The 25,699-nt window shown below is 48.7% G+C and overlaps 1 protein-coding gene across 2 annotated transcripts in view; it reads right to left on the bottom strand.

Moving 5' to 3' along the window:
* The window catches only part of ATP2A3 (ATPase sarcoplasmic/endoplasmic reticulum Ca2+ transporting 3), a 60,168-nt gene extending 35,074 nt beyond the window's left edge, over nucleotides 1-25,094 (bottom strand). For both annotated transcript variants that reach the window (XM_063174082.1, XM_063174083.1), the window contains exons 1-4: nucleotides 24,888-25,094; nucleotides 2,222-2,239; nucleotides 1,720-1,802; nucleotides 497-601 (exon numbers count right to left, since the gene is read on the bottom strand). In XM_063174082.1, coding sequence (XP_063030152.1) covers nucleotides 497-601; nucleotides 1,720-1,802; nucleotides 2,222-2,239; nucleotides 24,888-25,005 — 324 coding nt within the window. In that variant the 5' untranslated portion in view covers nucleotides 25,006-25,094. The remainder of the gene's footprint in view (nucleotides 1-496; nucleotides 602-1,719; nucleotides 1,803-2,221; nucleotides 2,240-24,887) is intronic.
* Between the last annotated feature and the right edge of the window lie 605 nt (nucleotides 25,095-25,699).

Below are 25,699 nucleotides of genomic sequence, written 5' to 3'. Positions count from 1 at the left end.
TTTGGGGTTGATCATCTCATTCTCGGTGTGAGAAGCAGTGTATCCCAACAAAATGCATTTTTCCCCACCCAGCAACCTCACCTCAGATCAAGCTGCAGAGGAATAAATGGCTTTATAATGAATAGGTGGAAAAGAGGAGCATCACTGGCTGAAGTGTTTGCTCATCCCCCAGGAGGGACACATTGAGGTAAGGGGCAGCAGCCACTGTGGCTGTCTGTGGACAGAGCAAAGACCTTCCCTTGGAAAATGCATTTGGCCCAGGAGACAGGCAGTTTTTGCCTGGATAAGTGCAAGATAAGCTCCAACCTGCAAGAATTGCCAAAGAAAGACTGAAAGAACAAGCCAAGAGGCAGCCATATGTGCAGGGGATGGGGAAGTATGGCCAACATGAAAATTGAACCTTTGGAAAATAAGTTTCCAGGGGCATGAAGCAGCCAGACCTTTAGATGAAGGCTCTGAGCCTCGTGGAGCAGACCTGGAGGGCAGCTGTGCTCACCTGCCACACCCCCACCACAGCATTGGCAATCAGGATCATGATGATGACAATGGGCTCCACAAACGCCGTCGTGGTCTCCTCCCCTTCCTCAAACCAGGCCAGGATCTGGTGGCAAGACAAAAGAAGGAGCACAACGTGGTTCCAACCAGCGCAGCAACATCTTAAGGAGGATGATGGAAAAAGAGCCAAACCACAGGTGGTTATTTGCTGGAGAGGGAACGGCCTGGAGGTGGCCAGACCCACATGGTTTGGTCAAAGAGTGGAATTGCCATGTCCCACTGCTGGAGCCTCCAGTGCTCTGCTGGGATAAGCTGAGGCACTGAACAAGTGGGGCTGGAGCAAGCAGCCATGCAATGCCTGAATGAGTGCCTGCAGCAGGAAAGCCTCTCCCTGTGTTCAGGGCCCCTGTGGGGACACCATGGCCATGAGCTGATGAATGGGGACACCAGGCAGTACTGCAGCCCCTCCTGGGCAGAAGTTCAGTGAAGCAACACAAATAATCAGTGCAGTAAGAGCAGCCCTGCAGAGCAGGGACTGACCTCGTGGCTTCCACCACCCTGAGCCCCCCTCTCCACCCCAAAAGGCCTCATACCACAGTACAGATAAAACATAAATGTTTCCACTCCATTTAACTGCTCATCAATCTGCCCTGTGTCAACACAGCAGCACCTCTCTGCTCTGTCACAAGGACCTGACTTCTACCTGCACTCACTTCATTGCATGCTGTTTTGGGAATGTCTTAAACCCCACAAGGGACCAGCCTTCCCCCTTATCTACCCATGGGTCACATCCTAAAGGAAGAGACAGGAGTCTCAGCTTTGCCATCCTGCTGCCAAACACACTGACTTACACTCAGAAAAACCCCAATTGTTCTCCAGCACCTTGGTGGGAAACATCTCCTCACACAGAGATGCTCCCAGGGTAGACTGTGGGCAAAACTGCACTGACAGTTCCGTCCTGGGGCACAGCAAACCAGGCTCAAATCATCAGCCTGGAACAGCCCAGGGAGCTCTTTGATATCACTTTTGGTGCCTTTTGATCAGCATCACTGAAAAATCTTCCAGTCCCATCTTTAAGCAATGCAGTGATGTTGCCACCATGCCCTACAAACCACTGCTCTGCAGCTGCACCTCCTTCATCCCACAGGCACCTGCCCTCCTTTCCTCTTCAGATGTCACCTCTGTGTGCCCCAGAAGGTGCCACCCCAAGCCCTGGGTACTCACAAAGGACAGAAAAGCTGCCATCAAAAGGATGCGGACAAGAAGGTCTTCAAACTGCTCCAGGACCAGCTCCCAGAGGGACTTTCCTGGTGGGAAAACATGAAGCCAAGCACAATCAGTGCTCAAAAAAATCCCCAGAAGACAGGTAGACCACTGAAGCCCTGAGAGCCACAGAACCATATCCGTGCTTGCTTCAGGGCTGCCCCTTGGCATTGGTGAGGACATGCAGCACTGTGGAGGCTCCTCTCTAAAATGAAATGCTTCCATTTCTGGCACTGCCCTGCTTTCACTGGGTCTGGTTTTAAAAATCCTCTGTGTTTCTATCCACAGAAGTAGCCTCACCACCACAGAGAAGCTCTACAGCCAGCCCAGCTTTCTCTGGGCTCAGATTAAAAGACCAAGATTAAAACCAAGATTAAAAGACCCCAAGATTCCCTCTGCCTTGTCCCCAGCAAACTCCACCCAGACTCAAGGTATGCACTGCCACCTCCAGCACAGGACTTACCTTCTTCTGCAGGGAGCTCTGTGGGTTTTCATCAACAGCCCAAGGAGCATAGGACAGCAACAAATGATAAAAATAAAAAGATCATTAGTGATATGGACCCAGGCTAGCAATCCCTTCCCTTATGCCTCACTCAGCATCCCAAAATGCAATTTTTTCTGCACAAATTCCCACATCAAGGCAGCTTGTCCTCAAACTTCTCAGTCCAACACCAAGTGAGCAGCCCTGGAAATTTCATTTCCCTGCTCAAGTGGCTCCAGCAGCATTTGTTCCTACACTCAGTCTGCCTAAAAAAATATTCCTCAGGAGCTGCCCTCTCCAAATCCAAGACACAGAAGTGCAACCATCCCATAAAATGCCCTGCCAGAAACCCAATACAGCCCCACTGGGGACTGTAACTTTCAGACCATATTTCCTATTAATCTGTTGTACTTTACAGCCTGCAACGCTCTAGGAAACAAATCCAAGGGCGATGCTCAGCTGCTCCAAGCTGCCCTCCTGAAGCCACCCAGGGGGTGCAGAGCCTCCATCCACACTGCTGCCAGCCAAACCCAAGCCCAGGCACCTGCAGAACCCCAGAGAAACCCAGGGGCTCCCAAGCACCCAGCACAGATTGTCCAAAATTTCCACATTCCAGGAGAGACCGTGACCTTCACGTGCAGCCATGACCACTAGACAATGTGATGCCCTAAGAGATTTGAGCTTTTATATTTTCCAAATATTTCTAATCCTGCAATTCTTTAGTGTTTCACTCCAAACTCCATATAGTGTTAGGCTACAGTTTTCCCATTTTGGTCAGACAAAGCAATTCCTCTCCAGACCTGGGAATCAGGGACACCTCACTGCCTTAGGCCCCAAGAGATGGGAACAAAAGTGAGTTGGGGGGAGCAAACTTGGGGTAAATTACCTAATTACCTGAAGCTGTAATTGCAAGATTAACCCCCAATATGCAAATGGACCAAATTTATAAAAGTGTGAAAACCCATGACCTGCTGTCCATTTTGGGTGTAGCCCCTGGAGGGCTTCATCTGCCCTAAATGTACCTGAAGGCCCTTCAATAAATATAAACAAACTGCTTTTTATTCTCTTAATTTTGTCTGGCTTCTGGTTTTAGGTCCCAAAAGGCATCAGTGCTCAAACCCTGGTCCCCTCCAAGGGAATCCTCCTGCTCCTGGGCAGCCATGGGGGAGCTGGGCCTGCTGAGGCAAGGCTGGGCCCAGGACTGTGAGGCCCTCACCCAGGGAATGCTCAGGAGTGACCAGGGAGGAACCCAGGGAGGGTTCAGGAGTGACCCCCCTGATTTTGGGGGCTCATGGGTGCTTGTCTCCACTTGACCCCATCAGAATCCCAGAGTGGGTTGGGTTGGAAGGGGCCTGAAAGTTCATCTTGTTCCACCTCCTGCCATGGCAGGGACACCTTCCACTAGACCAGGTTGCTCCAAGCCCCATCCAGCCTGGTCTTGGACACTTCCAGAGATGGGGCTGCCACAGCTGCTCTGTGCCAGGGCCTTCTCATCCTCCCAGGCAAGAATTCCTTCCCAATGTCCCATCTATCCCTGCCCTCTGGCACTGGGAAGCCATTCCCCTTGTCCTGTCACTCCATCCCTTTTCCAAAGCCCCTCTCCAGCTCTCTTGTAGCCTTTTTAAGCACTGGAAGGGGCTCTGAGGTGTCCCCAGAGCCTTCTCCTCTCCCCACATCTCTCAGGATACTTCTGCACCCCATGGAGCTGACAAGAAACCCATGACAGCTCTGGGTTAATGGTTAGACTCAATGAACTTAGAGGTTAACTTAATTCTACGATAAAACAAGACATTTCTCCAACTCCTTGTGTTTCTGGAGGGAATAAGGGACCAGATGAGCCCAAGAGGAGCCAGCCTGAGGCAGACACTGATGCCCCACCACTGTGGCTGTCTGCAAACACCCCCAGCCTGGAGCCCTGAGCGAAAGCAGGAAGTGAAACCTGCTCATCTGTTTTCCATCACCTATTTTCACTCAGAGGAATGAAGAAAAAAAAAAAAAAAAAACCCAAACCAAACCTACCTTGACTAAACCAACCAGTGAAAACAAGAAGCCTGAATGTGCTCATGCTTCAAACTGTACCAGGGCCTCCTCAGCCCTCACAGACACACCCACCATGAGCTGCTTTAAACCCACATCCCCCTGGGTCAGGCTGCTCTGATCCCTGCCACTGTGAGACACAGAGCAGCACACAATGCCTGTGATTATTTTTATACCTTTTACATTTTTATTATTATGTATTATATATATATAGTATATTTAGATATGAAAATATATATATATTATAATTTTATACATTTTATATTTTTAGTTTTATTATAAACTATAATTTCTATGGAAAAAAAAATTAATATTGGAGCAGTCCTCACAGACACACCCACCCTGAGCTGTTTTAAACCCACATGCCCTGGATCAGGCTGCTCTAATCCCTGCCACTGTGAGACACAGAGCAGCACACAATGCCTGTAATTATTTTTATACCTTTTATATTTTTATTTTATATATATATAAATTTTATTATATATAATTATATATATGTATTAAATATATCTGTATACATAATATATATTACATATAATATTTATATATATAATTAAATATATATTTTTATACTGTTTATATTTTATATATTTCAATATATTTATTATATTTTTATACCTTTAATATTTTTATTTTTATTATAAACTATAATTTTTATAGGAAAAAAAATTAATCTTGGAGCACCTTTAGTGTTTCAATCACTCTACAGGGCATGTCAGAGCAAAGTGTCCTTTCACAGCTAGCTCCTCTCCACCCCCAGCTTCCTCTCCCCAGCCCAGAGAGCCTCCAAAATTAAAAGCAGAAGAAATGTGCTGCTGCTATTTTCATCCAGACTGCACTTTAGGGGTGCAAGAGGGCTGGGGGCAGGCAGGTGCCCTCGGGGAGGCAGCTGGGGCTCCCACAGCTCCTGGCCCAGCCTGGGGTGAGTTTCCACCCTGAGCAGCCACCTGGAACTCTCAGTGCTGTCCCACACTGAGTTTGCATCAAGAGTGGCAGCAGCACCTTCACAGGGCTGGGGCTTTGCATGAGATCTTGATGAAAGTTCACCAAAATGGGTTTGTGTGAACTCAGGAAACGTGCACAGGGGAGGCAGCTGAAAGCCTGCACAGTGACACTGCCTCCTGTCACCAAACCTCAAAGGCAGCAATGCTGCTGCAGGCACCTCCCAAACCCCCAGGTTTGAGTACAGGCAGCTCCTGCTCTCAGTAACTCCTTCCTCCACTCTTCCAGGGGCAGCTCAGCACCCAACACCCAGAGAAAAAGGGCAGAAATTCACAATAAGTTCATATTTTTGGGTGATAAAAACACACTGGAAAACAGGAAAGTTTGGGGCTGGAGTTTCTCCCTGACACATCCAAAGCCTCACTAGAAATAAGAGGGTTTGCTGCTCCCCAAACCCCAAGTTCTGTGTGAGTCACCAGCAGTGCTGCCATGTCTCATCCTGCAGGGAAACCCACCCCAGGCAGGGAACCAGGAAAATCCCAAATCTGTGATTCCCTTGGGACACCATGGTGAGGGGAACCAGGCTGGAATGGAAACTCCTGGCTGGCACCTGAATAGCCCCTTTCTTTGAAATCCAGCCCTGGGCAGGAGCTCCTAGCCAGAACACAAATGCAGTGACACCACCAGGGGTGGAAAATGGCAATGGTGGCTCAGAGAATCCCAAAATGGGTCACCCACATGCACCATAAATACCCAGCCTCCCCAAACAGGACCTGCAGCTTGTGGACACCCCCGTGGTTCTTCTGCTCCTGCTCTCCTGCATGGCAGCTTTGGAGAGCAGAGCCAAGAAAGAGGAGACATCCCAAGAGCTGCTTTTTCCTGCGTGCCAGGTGAGGTTTGCTCACACCAGTGACAGCCACTCATACAGGGCTGCTTCAAAAGGCATCAGAAAGATCAAATAAACAAGATACAACCCCCCTCCCATGGCAAACACCACTGGTTTGCTGTTCCTGTCATTCCCCAGCGTTCACCCCTGCTCCAGCCCGGCCCTGCACTTTGCAAAAGCCCAGAACCTTCTGGCTGGGGAATCCACTGTCCAAAAAATAAGCAAATTCAGTCAAATTAAGCAAATTAAGATGTCACAGCAAAAGAGCACTGTCCCCTCTGGGTTAAGGCATCACCACCACATGAGAGGGCTTTGCCTTGCAGGGACACATCCACAGCTCCAGGGATGCTGAGCGTTTGCAACTTGCTCTGAGCTTGCCAGATCATGACATCTCTCTTTGCTGTGCCACCACATCTGTGGTGATGTGTGGTCCATACCAGGGTGCAAAATCTCCACACAAGATGCTCCAAGGAGCCTGGGCATGCTGGGCAGCCATGGGGCTGTTCCAGCAGGAGGTGAATCTCCAGCTCTGCCAACTCAAACAGGGCTGGCAGCCCAGAGCTGGCGCCTGCAGCATGGCAGGGCACGGCAGTCAGGTGATGAAAAATAAATAAACAGTGGTGCCACCCAGGAGCACAGCACAGCTCTGCCCAGGCTCCGGGACAGCCCCGTGTGACGACAGTGCTCACAGGGATCCCAGGATGAGGGATGAGATGAGGATCTGACTCCATGTTTCAGAAGGCTTGAATTATTGTTTTATGATATATATTACATTAAAACTATACTAAAAGAATAAAAGAAAGGATTTCATCAGAAGGTTGGCTAAGAAAAGAATAAAAAGGAATGATAACAAAAGCTTCTGTCTTGGACAGAGAGTCTGAGCCAGCTGACTGTGATTGGCCATTAATTAGAAACAACCAACATGAACTAATCACAGATGCACCTGTTGCATTCCACAGCAGCAGATAATCAATGTTTACATTTTGTTCCTGAGGCCTCTCAGTAGGAAAAATCCTAAAGAATTATTTTCCATAAAAGACGTCTGTGACAGCCCTGCTCTCCCGGCCAGAGCAAACACACACCCGGACAGGCTGGCACTGGGGGAGCTTCAGGGAAATGTTTGAGTTTTTCCTGCTGTAACAGGAGCAAAAATCCCTGCAGCACATCCCTGCACAGCTGGTGTTTCTCCATCCTGCCCTGATCCCATTCTGCTTTGGGGAAAGGGAGGAACAAGGTGACATCTCAGAGGCCAGCATGTGACAAAGCAACCCCTGGTGCACATTCCAGGGTGCAATCCACAACAGCAAACACCCTGAAATTTCATTTCCCTCACCATTTCAGGAGCTTCCCTTGGATAAAATCAGATTTCCCTCATGGGAAACCCTTCTGCCCCCAAATGATGTGGGAAGAGCATGATGCCCTCTGGGAGAATAATGATGAGCATCACGTCCAGGCCCAGCTTTCTGCTCTAAATAACTTTATTCAAGCTATATTTCTATGTTGTTATCACTTTTTTTTTTTCTCACTGCCTTTAGTATCTTTTCCCTTATGCAAGGAAGGGGAAATGAATGTGCAAAATAAGGGATGCATCCAATTCCTTTGGACTTTGCTGACAGGCAGTAAAGCAGCAGTGAAAAGGGCAAGAAAACCCTGAAACAACCCCAGCTGGGAGAGCAGCTCCTGTCCTGTGACACAAAGCAGGAGCCCAGGCAGGGCTGCTCTGGGATCCTTCCACCATCCCACACGACAGCAGGCAGGATAAACTGTTATTTTAACTGGCTGCCTTTCCCAGGGCCGGCTGCAGGGGAAGGATCCCATCCTGCAGGGGTGTCTGCTCTGCCTCACCCTGCTGACAGCCAGCACTGCACACCTCCACTCCCCAAAACTGCTGGGGACAGGTTTGGCTGGAGTGTTTAACTCACACTGAGCCCATAAATCCCAGCTGAGGATGGCGAGTGAGGCTGCTCCTCATCCTCACTGTGAGAAGTGTGAAAAGCAGCGTTTGGCAGCTGTGTGCCTGGGGATTTCAGCGTTATCTGCATGCAAACACTCAAAGCCTGATGGTGCTGATGCTCCCAGAGGACAAAACTCAGTGATCCAAGTGCCTGGCTGTGCATTACTTAACTCACCCACACCATGTCCTGTTGAGAAGGATGAAAGTTTGACAAGAAAGTCTCACAGATATGTGTGCTTAGCAGAAAGATTTTTAAATGTAGAGTCTGATGAAGGAATAGAGATGGAAGCAAGTTTTGATATAGAAGAAAAGAATTGCTGAGCCAATTTTACTGGATGACCAAGAAGGCAAGAGGATATATTAGTTAGAAGGGGTTTTCATGACTTAGAGCAAAGGATAAACCCACCTCAAACAAGATGTTTTTACCAAGCAGAAAGAGAGCACAGGCAAACAAGTCAGCAAATGTGGCAAGCAGAAAAAAGGCCTCAGAATTTTCCACTGCAAGAAAACTGAAAAACAACTTCTACCTTAAACTGTAATGTACTGACTTTTAGTGATTGGAGAACAGTAACATGAATATGGTAATTACAGTAGCTATGATAGGCTATAGATAAAAGTTAAGGTATAGATTGGTTCCACTGTATTAAAATGCTCAGCAAAGAAAAGTCTATAATGCATTGTAACCAAAAGAAAAGTCTATGATGCATTCTAACCTAAACTCAGGGTCTCCAGGCCTGCCTGCAGCTGGAGCTGACAGCTGTGGGCACAGCTCTGTCACCCATGACCCTGGACTGCTGTAACACCTTGGATCCAATAAACTGCATTTTGGAGACTGCCTGGAGTCCCACATCCCTCATTCAGGCTCTTACAGCTTCCCTTTCTGCACAGCTCCTGAGCACCACAGCATCCCTGGAGCTGGCCCTGCACCCTGTGCCAGGGCAGGGGTGGCTCTGCTCGGGCACAGTGGCACCCTCAGGGTGCAGCTAAAGGGACCCTGCCTGCTTCAGCCTCTGCCCCCACATCCCACGTCTGAAGGAGCTGGGGCTGTTTAGCCTGGAGAAGAGGAGGCTCAGAGGTGACCTCATTGCTCTCTACAGGTACCTGAAGGGAGGCTGCAGACAGGTGGGGTTGGTCTCTGACAGAAGCAGAGGACACAGTCTCAAACTACATCAGGGAAGGTATGGGTTGGATATGAGGAAAAGGTATAGGTTGGATATTAGGAAGAAATTTTTCACCAAAAGAATAATAAAGTACTGGAATGCTCCTTCCAGGGAGGTGGTGGAATCACCATCTCTGGAAGTGTTTAAATAGAGACTGGACATGGCACTTGAGGCTATAGTTTGGGTGAGGAGTTAGGGCATAGGCTGGACTCTGATCTCAGAGGTCTTTTCCAACCTCATTATTCTGGGAATCTGTGATCCCCACAAGCTACTGCACCACTATGGGGGCACACACACCCCAAAGATCACCTTGCCTTTCCCCAGAAAAGCCCCAAAGGTTAAACCCATCAGGCAGCAGCCCGCTGAGACCCAGCAGGGTGAGGGGCTGTCCCAGGGCACCCCCTTGGCACAGGGGGCACTGACCCTGAGCACCCAGCATGGAAACCCCAGCCCTGGGTGGGCACAGCTGCAGGGAGAGCCCCCAGACCTGCAGCCAGCAGCATTTCCAGCTGTGCTGAGCCTCTGCCACCCAAGGAGCACAGGAAATAAAAAAAAAAAACCAAACTAAAACTCTCAGAGGTGCAGGCACAGCACTGGGGGCACAGAATCACAGACTGGCTTGGGTTGGAAGGGAACTTAAAGATCGTCCTGTTTCAATGCCCTACTTTGGGCAGGGACACCTTCCACCATCCCAGGTTGCTCCAAGCCCTGCCCAAGCTGGCTTGAACACTTCCAGGCATGGGCCATCCATCCCCATCCTTGGGAGATGCCACAGCCAAGCCAAGCCCTGCTTGGTACCACAACCAGGGACAATCCCAGAGGATCCAGCCCCTCCCCTGCCCTCCACCAGCCCAAGGAGCTGCTCCCAAAGCCAGGGGTGGTTTCCTGCTGTGGTGGCTCTGGGTGTGCCCTGGGTGGGGAGCCCTCCAGCCCCAGCCCTTATTTGCCTATCGCCTCACAGCTGCTTTTTCCTGCGTGCCAGGTGAGGTTTGCTCACACCAGTGACAGCCAGTCACTTAGGGCTGCTACAAAAGGCATCAGAAAAATCAAATAAACAAGATACAACCCCCCTCCCATGGCAAACACCACTGGTTTGCTGTTCCTGTCATTCCCCAGCATTCACCCCCTGCTCCTGCACTTTGCAAAAGCCCAGAACCTTCTGTCTGAGGCATCCACTGCCCCAAAAATGAGCAAATTCAGGCCAGCTGGGGATGGCAGCAGCTGAAGGAGCACATGAGGAGGGATAGCAGAGGTTTAAGGGCCAGAAACATCCTTGCTGTTTTCCAGGCAATGCTTTAGGGTAAAATGATCCAACCGCTTTCCTCGCTGGCACCTGGACTCTGTCAATGGCTGGCAAAAAATTCAGCCCCAAAAATTCCTGGTTTGGGTCACAAGGCTTGCCGGGGCAGACAGAGCTCCAGACCAGCTGCTCATCCTACCCTCAAACTCACAGATTCTGAACACAGCACAGCACCATCGATTCCCCCAGGACAATGATGGGGTCCCAGTGGAGAACTGGGGGCACTGCTCAGTCAGGGGGGAAAGCTGAAAGCTCATTTGCTCCTTTTTTGGCCAGCTGAGCTGATCTCAGCAGGTCAGGGACCAGGAAATGCAGTTATGCCGGATGTGCCCCCCAAAATCACCAAAGAATCAGCAACCCCAGCCCTGTGCTGCCTCCTTCTCCCCAGAAATTCAGAAGTGACATCCCTGTGCTGAAGGAGAAGCCACCGCCCCCATGTCCCACTGTCCAGGGAAACAGGGATGGAGGAGGGACTGTGGCATCTGACCAATGGTCCAAGGAGCAGTGTGAAATAAATAAGGAAAGCCTCACCCATCCCACTTTAAACTTCCCTTCCTTTATTCTTGGAAATGGCTCATCCCCAAAATGTTGGGCAGCACAAGCTTCCCCTCACTGCACTTCAGGGGGGTCCATAAACCCTGCCCAGCCCTGAGCATCCTCCTCCCACGCCACAGTGAAAAACAAATTGCTTCCTTGCCATTATCCCACCTCCCTTAATGCCAGGAAAACAAGCACAGAAGGTTTTGCCCATTTTGCTCTGAAAAAACAAAGCTGCCACTTGGGCTTGCCCCTCCAGTGCCCGCGTGGTGTTTGCAAGAATAAAATCTTGGAGACATTTAAAGGAAAAATCTTAAGGAAATGGGGCTTGAAGCCACATCCCCTCACCCCTGTCCCCCATCAGCACCTGGAGACATTTTAAGGAAAAACCTGAGGGAAATGGGGCTTGAAGGCACATCCCCTCACCCCTGCCCCCATGAGCACCCCCAGCAGATCCTGGGATTGCTCTGGGAGTGGGAGGGAGTGGGAAGGAGGAAACCCATGGCTCCAGCCAGGGATGGATTATTTGAGCAAACTAAAAGCAGCAGTTTGTTCCCTCCTGCACCAACGCAGTGGAAAGAATTTCCAGCTCCGGCTCCCGGGTGGAAAAGCTAAAAATCTGCATTGAAATAGTAACAGTTTTGGAAAAAAGGAGAAAACAAACCCAAAACCCCACAACCACTAAAGGAGCTTGAAGAAAATAAAGCTAAAGGTTCCATGAATTTTTTTTATAGTTTTGGTGTCTTGTTGGGTATTTTTTGCTTCTCCCCACCTCTACTTCAAGCAGATCCTTTCCATAAGTGCAGGGAAAGGCAAGGGAGGGACTCTGCCTCATCTGGGAACCTTCTGCCAAAATTACCACAACCCCAACCAAGGCACATGCTGCAACCTCAATATAATCTCTTCTCCCACCCGAGAAATATCATTTTATTTCCTCATTTATCACCCTAAACCTAATTCTTCAGCTAAGTGTTAAGTAAATAGGGAGTTTTTGTCTCATTGTTTTGGGCTCTGCTGCGCCCTTGGCTGCTCCCCACATCCCTGAGATGCTCAGCTGCCCGCAGTGCCAGCAGAGTGACCAGAGAGCCCCAGCCAGGCCAGGGGCAGTGCAGGGGGGATCTGTGCCCCCTCCAGGCACACTGGGCAAATTTGGCCACTTGAAGCAGCTCCAACACCAGTGAGAAATCTCAATAATGTGATTTTCCTGGGCAGCACTTTAGGAAACCAAGCACAGGAGCTGCAGAGGTGGCAGTGCCAGGAGCCCCAGTGATGCCCCCAGTGCCAGGTCAGCTCACAGGGTGCCCAGCACCTTCAAACACCCCAGGGGAGGAACCAAAATTGGGCTGAGCCTTTCAGCTGAATTCTGCAAGAATTGGGAAACAACAAGGTGGGACCATGTTTGGGATTTTTTTTCCTAAAAATCCCAAAGGATTTAAGAAAAATCCTATTTTTCCAAAAAATATTTGAACTGAAAAGACTCCAAGTAAGAAAATGAGACTGGGATGCATTTTTCCAAAGGGATGTGTTTGATTCTGGAGGAGAGATGCTGCTCAGAACACAGAAATGCTGCTGTGCCCAGTGGGGGAACAGCAGAACTCCCTCCCCAAGGACCAGCTCCAATATTCCTTTACACTGAGACAAGCAACTTCCACGAGGTTGTGATAAACCATTAAAGATATCACATTTGTATGTCTTGGAAAATATACCAATAAATAATAAAAATAAGTAAGAAACAGAAATAATAAATTACATTACAAATGTAGCTAAAGTTACTGAAACAGAGCCTCAAACCTGCAGTGTCCATTTAAAAAAAGAAAAAAAAAAACCAAACCAACAACAACAAAACACAAACAAAAAACCCAAACACACACACACAAAAAAAGGAAAAAAAACCAAAACCCAACAACTACAGGATATTGCATTTAAATCCAAACTGCATCTTTTCCCCTTCCCTGCCAAGGTGAGGAACCTGCTCACCCTGACCCCTCCAAAAGCTGATGTTTGCTTTAATTGCTATCTTTTAATTCATATGTTTTAATAAATCCTGGTGCTGCCTGCAGCCAAGCCCCAGGGCCCAAACTCTGTATTTATGGATCATGAACACCCAGACTGTGAACATTGGGGTGGAAAAACTCCCTGCCCCAAGCTCGAGGCTGAATGGATCCAACTCCATCCTCGATGTGCTGAGGTCTGGAGGGAGTTGGGTTGGAGTCTTTTTTCCATTTGTTTGTTTTCTGGAGGAAATGTTTCCGTCATGGCAAACCTGTGGGGAATATCAAAGTTTGAACATGGCATCCCATCCCAAGCCATCTGCCATGATCAATAAAATCAGGATGATAAAATACATCCAGGGTAATGTATCCCTTAATCCACATGGGTTGCTTTTAACTCAAACTGAGATTATCAATCATGAATTTATTTTGCAGAACTCCTTGCCCCAGATGACCTGCCTCCACCCCTCCCTTTGCTTTTTCTGGTATCTGTTCTCAGAGAACAGTCTATTTTCAGCAATCCTCTTGGATGGGTTTTCATGGAAAATGAAGTCTACCCGGCCCTTAGTTTGGATTATATCACAAGAAAAAAATTTCTGTAGGATAGAAAGGATCTGTTTTTCTGGATGGGAAAAGAGGGGTGAGTTGGACAATTAATGCTTTTCATGGATGAACTCTCTGGGGATCACACATTTCTGTGTAGTTGAAGGAGTTCCTTTCCTGGAATGAGATACTTGGAGATCCCTGGAAATATGAGTCCGTTCTCGGGTTTTTTCATAATCACATCCCAAATATACATAATATCTGTGTGTGTGACTATGAAGATGAAATATAATACATATATGTATGAAATATTAAAATATACAAATATACATATATATATATACAAACATGATACCAACATATATTTTTGCATAAGGGTAAAATCATATATAAATCTTATATATATATATAAAATAAATACAGGGAAATTGAAATATATTTGTGTGGAAAAGGGAAGAATAATTTGAATTAGGCTTTATACAGGCCTATAAAGATGAAATATTACACATATATGTATACAAACATTATACCAGCATATATTTGTGCATAAGAAAAAAATCTTATATATAAATACAGGGAAATATAAATACATTTGAGTGGAAAAGGGAAGAATAATTTGAATTACGCCTTATAAAGGCCTGTAAAGATGAAATGTTATACATATATGTATACCAACATGATACCAGTATATATTTGTGCATAAGGATAAAATCTTATATATATTAGAGAGAGATATAAAAATACAGGGAAATCAAAATGTATTTGAGTGGAAAAGGGAAGAATAATTTGAATTAGGCTTTATAAAGGTCTATAAAGATGAAATATTATACATATATGTATACAAACATGATACCAGCTTATATTTGTGCATAAGTATAAAATTATAAGTATAAAATTATATATATATATATATATATATATGTATGTAAATACAGGGAAATCTAAGTATATTTGTGTGGAAAAGGGAAGAATAATTTGAATAGGCTTTATAAACAGAGGAGGAACCCCAGAGTGGGTCTGAAGCAGCACTGCAGAGCAGCCCCTTCTCCTGGGCAGGAATCCCCTCTGGAGGGGAGTACAGAAGATCCCTGGTTCTCAAAAGCGTGGAAAAGCCCAGAAAAGCTGCAAACCCCCAAAGAACACCCCAAGGATGACCCGAGGGGAACCCTCCGTGCTCCATCACTTCCCCTCTCCCTGCTGAGCCAGCCTTTTCCATTTTCACTTTTCCACTCGCTCCCCACAGGTTCCTTAATTTAGCCCTGCTGTTGACTCGGGAGGCTGCGGAATGGAAAAAGGAAAGTGCAGACAGGCAGGTGAGGGGAAGGGGAGGGTTATCCCGACCTCGGCTGCCCGGCGGCTCCTGCTGGGCTGGATCCAGCCCGGCCGGGCCCCGGGGGTTGGGGCTCGGCCGGAGACAGGGACACGGCTCAGATAAACCCAGCTCAGCTAAACTCAGCTCAGCTGAGCCCAGCCAGCTCAGCTAAGCACTGCCCAGCTCAGCTCCTCCTCGAGCATCTCTGAGCTTTCACTACCCTTTGGAAGGAAGCAGAAGAGGAGAGACTCTCCCCCACCCACACAGCCTTCCCAAAAAACAACTGCTTTTTATCACCGACCCATGCAAGGAAAACTGTTTCCAAACCAGAGAAAGAAAGATACAAAACAAAACAAACAACCTCCATCATCATCATCATAATCCCTCCTATTTAGCCCTATATTATTATTATTGTTGTTATTATTTTAAAGCCCACCCTGTACAATAAAGGACGCATCTAACGCAAAACGCCCGGAGCCCTGCATGTGCTCTGAGGACAGCTCTGCAAGCGCTCCAGGGGGTTTCTCCAGAAACGCAAGGGAAAAAGCCAAAACAAAATAAAGGAAAAAATGCGTTTTGGCCATTCATGACCCCAGGAGGACACGGAGCGGCTGTGGCGGCTGGAACAGCTCTCTCAGGCAGCCCGGGCACGGTTCATTTGGGGACCCGCGGGTGACCGGAGCGCACTCGGGGACAGGGACAAGCCAGCCCGGGTTCTCGGCCATCCCTGCCCCCGCTGTCACACTCGGAGCGCTCCAACAGCAGGAAACACCCGGAGCAAAAATACCGCGGGCAGGAACCCAGGGGCACAGGGGACACGCGGAGCGAGGAGCGGATTTCCTCCCAAACACCGCACCGGGACCGAGACCGGCACCGAGAGCTTCCCCCGCCCGCCAGGACCGCCCGGCTCCCAGAGGGACACACACACAGCTTTTCACTGCCCCGGCTTGGCTTTCCTCCAGAAAGGGGTTTTTGTTCAAAGGTGTCCCATAGTTACTTGCAAATGTTTGTATGGGGGGAAAATTTTGGGAAATTTATATATATATATATATATATATATATATATATATATATATATGTATGTATGTATGTATATGTATATATATATGTATATATATATATGTATGTATATGTATATATATGTATATATATATGTATATATATTTATTTTTATATATATGTATATATATAAAAATATATATACACTGTATATATATATACTGTATATATACACACATATATTAAAAATATATAAATTTTATATGTTATCAGTGGGTAAATAAGCTATATTAGTTGGTCATCAAATAAGACACATCTATAAGCTCAAATGGGAAATTATACACACACACATATATACTGTATATATATTATATATGTATGTATATATACCTATATAAAATATATATATTATGTATATGTTATCAGTGTGTTAATAGGTTATATTAGTTGTTATCAAATAAGACATACATCTATTATCTCAAATGGGAAATTATACACACACATATATATACTGTATATGTATTATATATATGTATGTATACATATATTTTTTATATATACATATATGTTATCAGTGTGCTAATAAGCTATGCTAGTAGGTTATCAAATAAGACATACATCTATAATCTCAAATGGGAAATTATACTCATATATATACACTGTATATATATACTGTATATGATTATATATATACATATATATTTTTAAAAGATACGATATGTAATACATATATATAATATATATATATATGTTATCAGTGGGTTAATAAGTTACATTTTTGGTTATCAAATAAGACATACATCTATAATCCCAAATGGGAAATTATATAAATATATAAAATCTCAAATGGGAGATATATATATATATATATATATATATATATATGCATAGATATAAAAATCTCAGATGGGACATATGTTGCTCTCAAATGGAGCACATATGTGTAGTCTCAAATGGGACACACATATACAATCTCAAATGAAGAACATGTATATAAAATCTCAAATGGGATACGTAAGTGTATATATCATCTCAAGTGGGTTCAGGTATGACCAGAGGGTACAAAGCCAGGACCTGCATCAGCACATCCAGCAGATTCCTGAGCATTGAAATTTTAGGAGGATTTTGATGATCAGAGCAGTGACACAGGTTTAGGACTATTACCGATCTGGACTTTAACAAGAGCTACAACATTTCAGCTTTCAGGCATCCCAGGTCACAAACTGATGCTACCCTATGTCCTCAATACCCAGGGATGTGCTGGACCGGGCAGATGGGATCACCACCAAGCCACAGCCTGACCTCACACTCGCCACCTCTGCGGGTGAGAAAGAGAAAAGGATTTTATAGAGTGATAACGAGCAGCCAAACCTCAGAAACCGGGAGGTTCCCACGGCAAAGCAGCAAATGCTTGTTACAGACACCAGGTTAATCGCTGGTGAGGATTAATTCGGCATCTCAGCGGACTCAGATGAGTCCTCCCTTCTTTCAGGGGATGACTGGCTTGACTGCGGCCAGTCACGGAGAGGATCGTCAGCATGAATCCCATGAATGCTGAAGGGAATTAGGAGCCTCCTGTGTGTGCTGCAGGCAGCGCTGCAGCCCGGCCCGCCAAGGGTTAACCGCCCCCGGAGCAGCCTCCGGTGCTCGCTCACGTCATGGAAATACTGGAGTAACCACAATTTTCTCTGCTGCTGTTTGGCTCAGTTCTTTCGACATTTCTACACTTCCAGCCCAGATCTCTGCTACCTGTTTTGCAGCGAGGTAGCTGCTACCAACAGCAGCTCCACTGAGCACTGGGGATTTTTTAAAAAAATATAGGTTATTGATGTACTTTCTACTGCCAGTGCTACCAACACTGAAATACAAAAAAAAAGATTCAGACCAAATTCTGGATTCCAGATCTCTGCTACCTGTTTTGCAGCGAGGTAACTGGTACTAACAGCAGCTCCACTGAGCACTGGGGGTTTTTTAAGAAATACAGGTTATTGATACACTTTCTACTTCTAGTGCTACCAACACTGAAATACAAAAAAAAAAAGATCCAGACCAAATTCTGCTACCTGCTTTGCAGTGAGGTAACTGGTACTAACAGCAGCTCCACTGAGCACTGGGGATTTTTTTTAAAAATATAGGTTATTGATGTACTTTCTACTGCCAGTGCTACCAACACCAACATACAGGGAAAAAAAAAAAAAAAAGATCATGAGTAACAATATCACCCAAAAAAAGAATTATCATATGCAGAATAATGAATGGGCTTCAACCCCATTCAACACCAATGTGGGGTTGGTCCTTTCTGAGTTTTCTGCGTGTTAACATTGCACTGGGTTGGACTGAACGCCCAGACAGCTCTGTCCTGCTGCCACCCAGAGCAGCCCAGGCCCCTTCTCCTCCACCCATCCCAGTGCCCTCAGCATCAGCTCCTTCTCCTGCCCAAGGTGCTCCAGCTGAGCAGGAGGGGCTGCCTGCACTGCCTTCACCCCAGCTGAGATGCAATGGGAGCTCATCCTTGAGAACCAGGGGAAGGGACAAAAGGAGGGTGAAAAGTGAAAAAAGTAAAGAAATATTTTAAAAGCTAGCAGAAAAACCCAACATTCTTCTGATAATCATGTATTTTTACCTTGTAACTGAGACCATGAGTGCCAGCAGTGCCAGAAAACATCATCCTGCTCCAGCTCCTGGTCCACTCCAGGTGCCTCCCCTCTGGAACACTTTTCCAGCCCATTGCTGCCCTAACCCACACCCCAGCAGCCAGCCCAGGAGAAAACAGCCTCATGCCTGCAGCTCCACTGCTCCTGACCAGCAGAGAGAAGCAAGGGGCTGGGCAGAGAGCACTGCTCTGATGGGCTTTTCCCATCAAAAATAGTGAGTAGGAACTCTAGAGCACCCTCGTGTAATGTCAGCACCCACATGTCCAGCATTACCTGCCCACAGAGGTTTTTTATTCTGCCTTAAATGCCCTAATCCCCCATGGAATGCAACCCAGGTGGTGCTCTTAACTTCTCAGTCCTTCTTTCAACAGCCCTGAAAGCATTAACAGGATGGAGCACCCACTGCCCCCCAGGTGATCTGGATGGACCAAGAGAGGAGTTTTGGGGCTGGTCCAGGGAGGGGCCCCTTCCCCAGAAGTGGGGCAGCACCAGCTGGGAAAAAGGCACAGGATGCAAACACTCAGGATCATAGCTCACAAAAAATAACCCTAAAAAAATCCCCCAACAACATTTTGGAGGGGTATCAGCATCCCAACTGACTCTGCGAGCGCTGTGTGTAGGAGAAAAATCAAAGCTGGCTCCTCCAGAGGTTTGAGCATACAAAAAAGCATCAAACCACCTCATTTTTCAGGGCTGTGAAAATAGAAGCACCTTGGGGCTGCCAGCAGCCCTTTGATGGGCAGTTCAGATCCCTGATGCAAATCCCAGGGCAGCCCTGGCAATGCTGCTCTCCAGGGAGGTTTTGTGCAGAGAGCATCAGCCTTGGTCCTGAGAGACCACCAGAAACAACAACCACCTGCTTGAAGGCACTTGAAGTGTCCCTTGCTCAGCCCTGTTTTCAGCCAGCATTTGTACCCCTGGCCCCTCTTCAGGGGCATCACCAGGGCTGTGGCTGTGCCAGGACAGAGCCAAGCCACAGCCAGGAGCCTCCTGTTGTCACACCATCCCTTCTGCAGGAGCAGATCAAACGCAGAGTGAAAAGGCAGCAGCTTGGATGCTTCTCAAAAATTAAAATTCTCTTCGGGAGGAAGAAAGCAGCAGCAGCAGGCATGGAGTGAGGCTTTTCGCTCAAGAAAAATGGGTTCGAGGGAAGCTTTAGAAAGGGAAACTTACTTGCAACATAATTATTAATAGGATTTTTCATGGATTTACCCTGGGGGAGGGAGATGACCACAGAAATGGAACACTGCAAATCAGATCTGGAGGTAAGAAAAGGTTTAAAACATGCAGAAAGACCAATGGTGCTGAAATGGCAAAAAGCAGAGGTGTGACTTTGTGGTGATGGCAAGTATGGCTCCAGGATGGCCATACACCCTTGGCTGGAGTAGGGACTTCAAAAGAGACACCTGAATTACTGGGGAAAGGATTACCCTGGGAGAAGAGGGGTGTTTTGCTCCGAATGGTGTTTTTGGAGGACACATTCCAGCCCCTTACTGGAAGCAGCACATCCCAAGCCAGCATCTGGGCATGCACAGTGCATCCAGCTCCTCTTAAATCGGTGTTTTGTAGCACCAGCTCTACCACCCCCAGCTTTAAACCCAGCAATGAAATAAAAACACTCATGAAACAACACTTGTGCCACAAGGCAGACCAACCCCAGGGGTAAACACAGGACCTGCAGGCACAATCCCTTCTCCCACAGCAGTTTCTATGCCTTATGGCCCTGCAAACCTTCCTTCCCTGGTTCCTGCAGCATTTAGACAGCAGATGTCAGTTTTTTTGAACCTTGCTCTTGATTCACAGTGTTTTTTAAAGGTAGGTGTGAATGCAGGTAACCTCAGAGGATGGCACGGGGATGAAAATCCCAAGTTTCCCTGTCAATTACAAAAACTTTGTGTAGTCTCTCCCCAAATTTGAAGGCACTCAAAAGGTTTGAATGCCTCAGCATGTCTCCTCAGGGAAAGGATTTGGAGGAGGAGGAAAAAAAAAAGCCCCAACCCGTAGCATGTTTATGAATCAGAGTGTTCAGCGTGTGTTTCGGGGGTGGGAGAGGTGGGCGATGCACAGAGGAACAGAGCGCAGAGTTTGATGAGTCAGAAAATGCTGCTTTTCCTCTCCTTGCTGCCACCTCAAATACTTCAGCGTGAAATAGGAATTTTTTTTCTCTTTTTTTTTGCTTTTTATTATTGTCAAGAGAGAGCTGGAGCATAACCTTGGCTCGTTAGCAACCGCCAGCAAATCCAACGTCAAGCCCCCGCCGCAGGCGCAGACACACGCGTGTGCCGACACACACACCCCAAAAAGGGTGCAAATAAATCAGCTATCGGCGGTGTTTCTAGCAAAACAGGGGCTCAGGTGTGTGCTCCTGCCTTGAGAAAGAGCCTTGGTGGGTTTGAGGAGAGGAGCAGCACAGCCCAGCTGGATTTGGGCTGGGGGATGTCTCCTCCTCCTGCCCAGGCAGGCTGGGCACGCAGTGGGAAAATACACACAGGGATTTGGGGATCCTGAGTGAGGCTGGCAGAGACACAGGGAGGTGTGGTGGAAAAAACAACCAAATTTGCTGGTGGGCTTTGAGCTGAAGCTGGTTTGCAGCTCCATTGCACCTGCAGCAAGGCCTGGGATCTGCAGCACACGGGGTACCACAGTGGGGACACCCCCAGAGCAGGGCAGGGAGAGAAGAGGATGGGTGAGCCCCAAGGAGCCCCACAGGCAGGATGGCCCTGCCCAGCTGAGTTTCCAACCACAGCAGAGCTTCAGAGTCAGAGGAGATGAAAGATGAGATAAACACCCCTATGCTGGAGCCTCGAGTTTGACTCTGCTGACATTCACAGCCCATTTAGGTTACCGATGGAGCAAATAAAATTATGCATACACATTAATGCCTGCAATATCCTGCCTGAAATGTATGCTCATTTACACTCAGAAATCCATTTAGAAGAGATAAATCAGAGCTATATTTAAAACAGAAAAATCACTTGTCTGTCCACAAAGCAACTCCTGCTTACATCTGTTGTTCCTTGGCAAAAATCAAATAATTTCAAGGGAAATTGTGCCCCTGGTTTTACATTTAGGAAGGGTACATGCCCATACCTTCCTGCTCAGTCTGTTATAAAATAACAGATATGCATTTAGTTATTTTTGTTTCGTTGGTTTTTTTTTTTGTTTTTTTTTTTTTAAGTTTTGTGGTAAAAACAAAAAAAACAACCTGTGGATCTTGAGCTGGTGGATGGGATGAGGTACAGGGAAGCACCTGCCAGGCACATGTGAGACATCCAAAGCATTTATTAATTAAAATTGACTTGGGAGATTCAGAATTGCCATGGTGAGACCTAAATGTTCTGTGGCTTCTCTAGTTTCCTTGGCAAATGAAAGGCCACGCTGACAGCACTGATGACAGAGTTGAAACGAGAACACAAGCTCTTCCTAATGCAGAAATATCTCCTTCCACTCCACTAATCTGTACCACACTGCTTGGCTCCCCAGCCACGAGCTGGAGATACCAAATAATCACTATTGCTCTCTGCTTCCTCCTGCAAATGTGTTTGTGAGCCCTGGATATGAAAAAACAACAATTTTAAGCTCCAAAAGAATACCGCCCCCAAAAAATGAAATAATTTTACATCAGTCACACCAATGATGGCTGCTTCTCACTTAACGTCAGAGCTCGTTGCAGCTCGTATTTTTTTAAATGCAATAAAAAAGCAGCAGCCAGCAGCTCTGTGAAGCATGTCAGGAGGCAGATTTTCAGAAAGATGATGTATTTTAGATGGTGATTCACGACCACACTGGCAGTTTGAAGTTCAAGATTAGAAGGAAATGAATGAATGTGAGACAGGAGGGTGCAAAAATGAAAGTAGCTGGAGCTCAGGGCCTGCTCTGCACTTCGAGCCACACAAGATTTTTCTTCCCCTTCTGTGCAAGCTCAAACGAGTCACCAAACTGCCCCACACTCCTGCTGCTAGAGTTTAATTTAAAGCTAAACTGAAGTGCAATTTAATACAGCCCAGCTCATCGTCCCAAGCTGCTCCCTTGTGGCACCCTCACCCCAAGCTCTCCCAAACAGGACACTCAAGGTACCTGCTGCCACAACACAACCTGCAAGTTCTCACCATGCTGGAAAAAACCCCACTTTCTGCTTAACACTAAGGTTTTAAACCAAGCAAACCACATAGGTCCCTATCTGCATGGTTTTAAGGTGTTGTAAACCATCTACGTCTCATTTGCACCATGAGAAACACATAAATATTGCTCAGAAATTGCAGAAGTTCAGAATTCTTGAAAACCTTCAACCACATTTCACTGAGGGTTGCACTGCCCTCAAGATTCAGGCACGTCACTGCAGGCTGTGCAGCACAGGAGCAGCAGAGCTGGGCTTGGGGGGTGAGAGGCACAGGACACCCCAAAGTCAGCAGCTCCTGTGAGCCAACAGCCCATGAGAAACCAAAGCTGGGGTGCCTGGGAAACAAAACTGCTACGTGAGGAGAGCACAGAGACACAGCTTGCAAGAGGAGGAAGCAAAAAGAAAAAAAAAATTAAAGGCAAACTAATTACCACCACTAACCCTCTGCTCTGCACCTACGTCACAGCTCTGAGCTCCCTTTGTCAAGGCAGAGCCCGGTGCCACCGAGCAGCCAACGTGCCTGACTCAGGGATGGTGATTCACTTGGGCAAACAGCACAGGGACAAAGCCACCAGGAGCCCCACCATGGTGATGCCCATGGTGGCACCCTGCTGCACAGCACAGACCACCCCTCAGCCTGCTCCTGTGGGCCAGACACTGGCTGCAATTGTACCCCGAGATCGGAGCAGCCACCTGTTGGATTAGGATGTATTTTGCATTTAGGATGTACTTTGCATTAAGGATGTATTTTGCCTTCAGCCCCCAAAGCAGAGGGGCTCCTCCCAGTTAACCAGACAGGGCCCCAGCTGCCCTTCTCCAAAATCAAGCCCAGCAGGAGCAGGTGTGATGCTCCATTGCTTGCAGCTTGTGCAGGCGCTCCATGGCAAGAGCTCCCAAGGGCAGCCCTGACCATGCTGGCCCAGGGAACAGAGCTGGAGCTGCCTGGGACAGGGAGCACTGCTGGGATGGATGGATGGGGGGCCCTGAGCACAGCTGCTCACAGGGCTGGAGGAGCCACAGCCCTCTGATCCCACCTAACAGACAGAAATGCACACAGCAATGCTGCCAGCATCTACTCAGGCTTCCCTAAGCCTCATCCGTGAGGATCAAGCAAAAAGCAGATGCAACAAGCTCTAACGCAGGGGAGAGTTTACACTCTGATCTCCTGCAGAAGTTTGAGAAGGGACTCACTGCCCCAAAGCACCGGAGCACACCACCCCAACCCTCCTGTTTCCCATGCAGAGTTAAGGACCCAGCTCGGGCACAGCCTGAACAAAGCCACCCTCAAATCACCTGGGTAGGTGCGGACACCCCGGCCAGCCCTTCCTGGGCACACTGAGCACTTTCAAAGCGTTTACAGATTTCCCTTCTCAGTGCCGTGAAGATGCCCAGGTGCCCGCAGAGGGTCCCCCGGGTGAGTGTGACACCGGCAGGGCGGGACACACACGGACATTGTCCCCACCACCGCTCCCTGTCCCACAGCACCCACAGGCAGGGCTGCGGCGGGGGCGAGCGAGATCCCCCCAGGACACCTCTGACGGCTCTTCTGGGGCTTCCCTCGGTCACCCGCAGGCAACGAGACCTTCCCCTCTTTCCTTCCTGGTAACGAGATATCGCTGTCCCTCCCCGCTCTCTGTCACTCCGCCAGCGAAATTAACACCCCGCTAATTGCCGACGTTCCTGGCCGCCCGAACCCGCTGCAATTAGCCTTCAATTATAGCCGGTAAACACTGCCCTGATCAACAGGTGTCCCGCGGCACATCCCCAGCGATCCCCGCACAGCCGGGGCCGGGAGGATGCTCCGGGGCAGCACCCCGCACCCTGCCGGGACCGGCGGGGAGGATCCCGGTCCAGATCCACAACCCCATCCCGGCGGGGAGGATCCCGGTACCCATCCCCATCCCGGTAGAGAGAATCCCGATCCACAACCCCATCCCGGTGGGGAGGGTCCAGGTCCACAACCCCATCCCGGTAGAGAGAATCCCGATCCACAACCCCATCCCGGTGGGGAGGGTCCAGGTCCACAACCCCATCCCGGCGGGGAGGATCCCGGTCCCCATCCTGATCCCGGCGGAGAGGATCCCGGTCTCAGTCCCGGTCCCGGTCGGGTCCCAGCCGGGATGTCGGTATCCCGTTGCCGGTGTCCCGTTATCGCTGCCCCGTCCCACGCCCGCCCCGCATCCCCCGCACTGATCCCGTCGCTCCGCACTGACCATTGGGGCCGTACTTCTCCCGGTTGCGGCGGACCTGCTCGGGGCTGAGGCCGCAGCTCTCGCTGACCCCGAAGCGGCGGAGCACGTCGAGCACGGGGATGCTGTGCGCCGCCTCCATGCCCCGGCCCGGGGCTGCTGGCCGGGGCCGCAGGAGGCACACGGGGCGCCGCTCGCACGGCGATGCCTCCCTCGGCACCTCTCCGCCCGCCCGCCCGGCGCCGGGCCCGCCCCGGCACCGCCCCGCTCCCAACGGCTCCGAACGGCTCCGTCCCGCTCCGTCCCCGCCTCCCCCGGGGCCAGCGCCGCCCCCTCGGCAGCCCCGGCACCGCCGGACCCCCGCGCTGCGGCTCCGTGCCCGCTGCTGCCCGGGGCAGGGGCTGGAAGGGACGTTAAAGGACATCAGTGCCACCCCTGCCATGGCAGGGACACCTTCCGCTGTCCCAGGCTGCTCCAAGCCCCATCCAACCTACACTGTCAGGGATCCCGGGGCAGCCACAGCTGCGCTGGGCACCTGTGCCAGGGCTCCCCACCCTCACAAGGAACAATTTTCTCCTGATATCTAATCTAAATCTCCCGTCCTTCAGCTTAAAGCAATTCCTCCATGTTCTGCCACTCCAGGCCCTTGTCCCCAGTCCCTCTCCAGCTCTCTTGGAGCCCCTTTAGGCTCTGGACAGCGCTCCAGGGTCTCCCCTGAGCCTTCCCTTCTCCAGGCTGCGCAGCCCAGCTCTCTCAGCCTGTCGGTGTTCTGTCAGATTTCCAGGCTGAGAAGTGGGCAGGTTTGTGGGCAGTGGAAACAGTCCAGAGGAAATAGC

This window comes from Melospiza melodia, chromosome 21, assembly GCF_035770615.1.
Source record: "Melospiza melodia melodia isolate bMelMel2 chromosome 21, bMelMel2.pri, whole genome shotgun sequence".
NCBI classification, from domain to species: Eukaryota; Metazoa; Chordata; class Aves; order Passeriformes; family Passerellidae; genus Melospiza; species Melospiza melodia.
The sequence above is the reverse complement of the archived record's forward strand: the minus strand, read 5'-3'. Positions and strand labels throughout refer to the sequence as shown.